At 41.2% G+C, this 5,655-nt stretch overlaps 1 protein-coding gene across 1 annotated transcript; it reads right to left on the bottom strand.

Moving 5' to 3' along the window:
• Positions 1 to 403: 403 nt before the first annotated feature.
• Positions 404 to 3,712, bottom strand: LOC141126237 (homeobox protein not2-like). The gene is made up of 3 exons (XM_073612320.1): positions 3,155 to 3,712; positions 2,425 to 2,615; positions 404 to 1,247 (listed from the first exon to the last, which is right to left on the bottom strand). The coding sequence occupies exons 1-3, from the start codon at positions 3,510 to 3,512 to the stop codon at positions 1,089 to 1,091; spliced, it is 708 nt and encodes a 235-aa protein (XP_073468421.1). The 5' UTR covers positions 3,513 to 3,712; the 3' UTR covers positions 404 to 1,088.
• Positions 3,713 to 5,655: the final 1,943 nt, after the last annotated feature.

Here is a 5,655-nt window from a genome sequence, read left to right as displayed (position 1 = left end):
CCAAACAAAGTCTACAGCTCTACAAGCGTTCATTTTTACATTTTCTGAACTTGGGCTTTAAGTGTAAGGATCTTTATTATTAGCCACATGTATGTAATTTTTAAAATTTTAATGGCTAATAAATTATATAAAAATATATATTTAATAAATATTTGTATTATCTACACATACTTTTTGTAAAATATATACGTTTTCATAATAATAATTTTGTAAATACATTTTTTTTTTATTAACTGTTACTTTATGGAAAATAAAGTGTGTGTCTTTTTTGCTTATGAACCTTGTTTTATAGAAAAGAAAATGCAGACAGACATTCATAAAATAAAGTAAAAATCTTTATATAAAAAGTGTATCAAATAAATTACAGTATCAAACGTGTCTTTCATATAAATAACATCGTATGTACAGTCTTTGCTATAAGTTATCCTGGCTTTGCACCCAGGATCTCCTTGGTTCCAGACCCAGAAAGAATTAATCTCTGCATAAGGCGGAGCATCATAGTAGCTCCACTAAGGAACTCTACTCAGGCAAAGATCCAAAAACACATCGCGCTGCAATATGTTAAGGATAAAAAGCTAACATTTTGACCAAAATTTCCTCCCCCAAAAAAGTGTGGACAGCCTATAGGAACTTGAGACTCATGGAGCCCAAAACAGCTCTGCTAATTTCCCCAAATCATGTCCTCCTTGGTCTACAGAAACAAGACACCCACTTTTGGGTAGAGGAACATGTCACCTTAAAAAGGACACCCAATTGTTGGGCCATGTCATCATGGGTACAACAAAGAAGACTTTGTCCTGGTCTAGAAAAACTTACATTGATGGAACCCAATTGCCCCCATATACTGGGGCCAGCATAGCAATAGGACCCTGTCCCTAAAATAGAAGAGGCTTCTCAAGAAGACAATTGTCAGCATGCTCGCCATGTTTTTGGCTCGTTTATGTCCATAGTGCTTTCTTTAGTGAAAGGAGAACGATTATAGCCCTCCCCACAGTAGTTTGCAGGTCCCCTTTCCTAGGCCTACAGTAGTTGCCCAGTTGAACAAACTGAATAGTCAGAAGTTCTAGTGGTCAACAGACATCAAGTCTTTAGAGTTCAACATCAACATCATCCTCATCCATCTCTCTTTCGTCTGTGTGGTCGGAGGTGTCGGGAGAAATGACCCCAAACTGAGACAACTTGGCTTTTTTCTGTTCCAAGCTCTGTTTCCTCCATTTGATACGGCGATTCTGGAACCAAACCTTTACCTAAAAATGCAACAAAGAAAAAGCAAATATAAGAAAGTGTTCTAGCATTCAAACAATAGCCCAACCAAAGTGGTCATAAAAAAAAGGTTTCCTTAGAGGTGCCACAATTAGTTTGTCATCTACATTTAAATACACCCAACCTCCCTCAGGGTAAAAGGCTTCTCAGTAGTGCCATGGTTTACTAACTAGTCTTGTAAATGAATGCCCCCAACTTATTGGATGCTTAAAGAAATTAGGACAAGCCGAGCACAGTAACATTCAGATGAACAAACTTTAGTCGCCACAGGGCTGGTGGTTCTGGCCAATTGCGTTTCCCAAAGCTTGTACTATGCTACAGGTTGCCTTCCAGTGCCAAACTAACTTTAAACCTTGCACCTCAAACTCAAAAAAGAGCAACATTTCTTGTGCATCAAGATATCAATTATAAAATAAATTTACAAGAAACAATGTTTCAAGTAATTAAATAACCAATACTGTATGTTACATTTTGGTAACTTGCAAAAATCGTAGCCCTGTTGAAAGGTGCAAGCAAACTTTTGGAGTAACCCAAAATATTCATAAATAAAAAGATAAGACTTTCATCCACCCATTACTAACTGTAGTTGACCATGTGAATCTATCAACTGTGCTCAAGGGGGGGGGGCACCTTGAAAAACAATTTTTGACTTGCCAGCTACAAATAATTTGTAAACCCTTCAAAAAGGAGGCAGACAATTCACATGTATAGCTAAAAGTTGTAGGAATAAAGCCTCCAGTAGACCACATCATGTGTAGCTCAAGGTTATGGAACTAATACCTCTAGTAGACCATGTGAATATATCATCAAGTATGGCTCGAATTTATGGGACTAATGCCTCTAGTAGACCATGTGAGCATATCATGTATAGCTTGAGGTTATGGGACCAACGCCTCTAGCAGACCATGTGAACCTAGGTATAGCTTGGAGTTATGGGACTAAAGCCTCTAGTACACCAGGTGAACATATTTATAGCTTGAAGTTATGGAAATAATGCCTCTAGTAGACCATGTGGAGATATTGTTTGAAGTTATGGGGCCAATGTCTCTAGTAGACCATGTGAATATAGTAACAACAACAACAGCTAAACTTTAACAAAAGACAAAAAGGTTTGCACTAAAAATGTTTGATTCTACTATAAATACTGAAGTTCCATCTTACCTGGGTCTCTGTGAGGTTCAGAGTAGCTGCTAGGTCAACCCTTTCTGTGCCAACCATGTACTGCTGCTTCAGAAACTCTTTCTCCAGCCGCTCTAGCTGCTCGGGCGTGAAAACAGTCCGGATCCTCTTCATCTTGCAGGGTCCAGTCCTCCAAGACAGATTATTGATGGAGCTGTGCGTGTATGCAAGTCCTAGGAGAGACACAAGGGGGCGCCATTAGCACACTAGTCGTTTCCAAAGCACTTTTACAAAGTTTTAAACTACCAAATTTTTTTTTTTTTTTTTTTTTTTAAGCAAACAGCAACAGATGTTAGGATTTGTTCATACTTAAAGAACAAATTAAAAAAAAAATAGAATAGCTGCAACAGGATTGATAAAGAGCAGAACCAGTGCAAACATGTTTTTTCAGGAACTCAAAAACAAGGAATTGTTAGAATCTGCAATCTACAGCATACATCTTCAAGGACTCCTAGGAGTTGATTTACTAAAACTGGAGAGTGCAAACCCTGGTGCAGCTCTGGATAGAAACCAATCAGCTTCTAGAGGGGTTTTTTGTCAAAAGTTTAATACAACAAAATGAAGTTAGTCTGATTGGCTACCGTGCAAGTTTCCGTAAAGCAACCCCTAGGAGTCCTAGACGAGGCATGCTGAAGACTGTAGTCCTACCAAGTGCTGGAAGTGGCAGATCTCCAGTATGTAGGCCAGTTGGGGGTTAATGAAAAAAACTCACCCTTATCCTTGCAGAGGGGGTCGGCACACGGGCAGTCGCTTCTGGGCGCTCTGACTTGGGGATGCGGTTGCATTAGGTTGCTGTAGCCAGTTGGCGGGTTGTAGATCCACATTGGAGGATAGGGCATGACTCCATAAGAATAGCCATAGGGTGCCGGAGGAGAAGGGGGAGCTTGCCAGCTACTGTCCATTGGAAGCTTGGTGGGATTCGGTCTGTCCGCCTTGGAGAGGATGGAGTCAATGTTGAAGGAGAGCTTAGGGCCCCTCTGAGGCACGTCAGGGGTCACAGGTATGCCGGAGCTGGACTGAGCCAGGTGATGGTGGACTGGGAATCCTGGAAAGACTGGGTTGTGTAGCATGATGGTGTCCCTGGAGGAGGTCAATGCAGAGGAGATGGGTGAGTATTATCCGAGATCTTCTGCTGCTGGAAATGATAGCTCAGGCACAGGCTGGCCCCCTTATATCCCCCCTCTGCACTCTGAAATGCTAATCCACCATTACTATGCAAATAGGAGCAGAGAGATGCTGGGGGCTCTTTTCACACCAGCTACCTCTCTACAAACACAGACTGCACTCCAGAGGGGAGGAGAGAGGAAATGATCCTACACACCACCAGAGAGCTTCCTCTAATAGCCCCCCCTCTTTTACATACCTTCTCATGTAAACCTAGGTACCTTCTACCATTGGCTGAACCCCCTTACTTTCTACAGTAGCTTCAAACCCTTAATTGCAGTCACACCTTACATCCAGTCTGCACCCTTATATTTTCCACAGCCTGCACTTCTTATCTTCACTGTACACCCCTTTTACCTTCCACCATTGACTGCACCCCATTACTTTCTACAGAAGCTTAAAACCCGTTAATTGCATTCAAACCTTTGCACCTCTTTACCCTACATCTAGGCTGCACCCTTATATCTCTCACAGCTTGTTCCCCTTCATACCCTAAAGTACACCCCTTTACACTTCCATTATAATCGGGAACCCCACTTATAGTCCTTACATCATGCGCCCCTTTTCTTCACCCCTTAACCCCACCCTGCACCCCAGTCTGGAACCTTTGTAACCTATTGTCCTGTACAATGTGCACCCCCACATAGTATACCACCATAGATTTAAACCCTACAACCTTCACTGTCCCCCCACAATCTGCACCTATTTGCCTTGCACTGTCTCGATCCCTATAACCCTTTACAGCCCTCCACAGTTTGCACACACCCCCCCCCCCCCCCAAAAAAAAAAAAAAAATAAATAAACCTTTGCCTTCCAGCACATCATTGATCCCTTTACGGTTTCTCTAATTTTGCACCCCTACACCCCCAAAAAATGCACTTTAGCATTGTCTTGACCCCACTAGCCCTTTACTAGCTGCCTCAATGTGGCACCCCAACATTTGCACCGCTTTACCTTTTAGTGCTGCCTTGATCCCTACACTGCGCCTCCACCCTAAAAAACAAAAAAAACACCTTTGCCAAAACCGGTTTGATGCATTTAACCCTTTGTTAAATTTGCACTCCCCCCCCCCCCCTCAAAAAAAAATCCTTTACCTTCCAGTACATCCTTGATCCCTTCCCAAGGTTTCTCCACAATTTTGCGCCCTATACTCCCCAAAATACAATCTCTCTACTTTCCACTGCAGCTTTAATCCCTTTACTGTCCTCCATAATTTGCACTTCTACACCCCAAATTGCACCTGTTTACCTTTGATGCCTTGATCCCTATAGCCCTTTACTGCGCCTCCGTGTGCTGCCCCTACACCTCAAAATTGCACCTCTATCTTTTTAGCTCTGTCTTGATCCCTAGAATCCTTTAATTTGCACCCTACACCCCAAAATACACACTTTTTACCTTCCAACATAGCGTTGATTCCTTTAACCTTTTACTGGTCTCCACAATTTGCACACCCCCCTGCCCAAATTATTTTGATCCCAATAGCCCTTTAAATGCCCGCCAAAATGTGCACCCCAAATTTAAATGTCTATCTTCCACCACTTCCTCGCTCCCTATAACCCTTTACAATCTGCACCCCAAATTTTCCCAGTCTTACACCACAACCCTAATCGTTGTATTGGTATAACTTATACACCCCCAACATGTAAGCCTTTCTTAACATCACATTCCAGACTTTCAGAAAATCAGCTAAAAGATTTAGAAAGATAATATCGATTGTGTTAGAAGTCTATTATTATTAATAATAGCAACATTGTATAATTGTATATATATATATATATATATTTTTTTTTTTTTTTAAATGTTGTGTTCCTATAACCCTGCATAACATATGATGATGGTGAGGATGACGACGACAATGCTATGTGCCTGCAATCATGCATAAAAGTATTATTTTGAATTGCGGTGTGCCTGCAGAAAATAAAAGGCTATAAATAACCTTGGAAACTTATTTTGCATGCTGTATACCTGCACTCCTGTCTGAAAAATCTTTACAAATCTGTGCTCTTATTTGATTTTACATTGTTGTGTACCTGTATAAAATATTTAAAT

This window comes from Aquarana catesbeiana, linkage group LG01 (genome assembly GCF_042186555.1).
Source record: "Aquarana catesbeiana isolate 2022-GZ linkage group LG01, ASM4218655v1, whole genome shotgun sequence".
Taxonomy (NCBI): Eukaryota; Metazoa; Chordata; class Amphibia; order Anura; family Ranidae; genus Aquarana; species Aquarana catesbeiana.
This window is presented reverse-complemented; position numbering and strand designations above follow the sequence as displayed.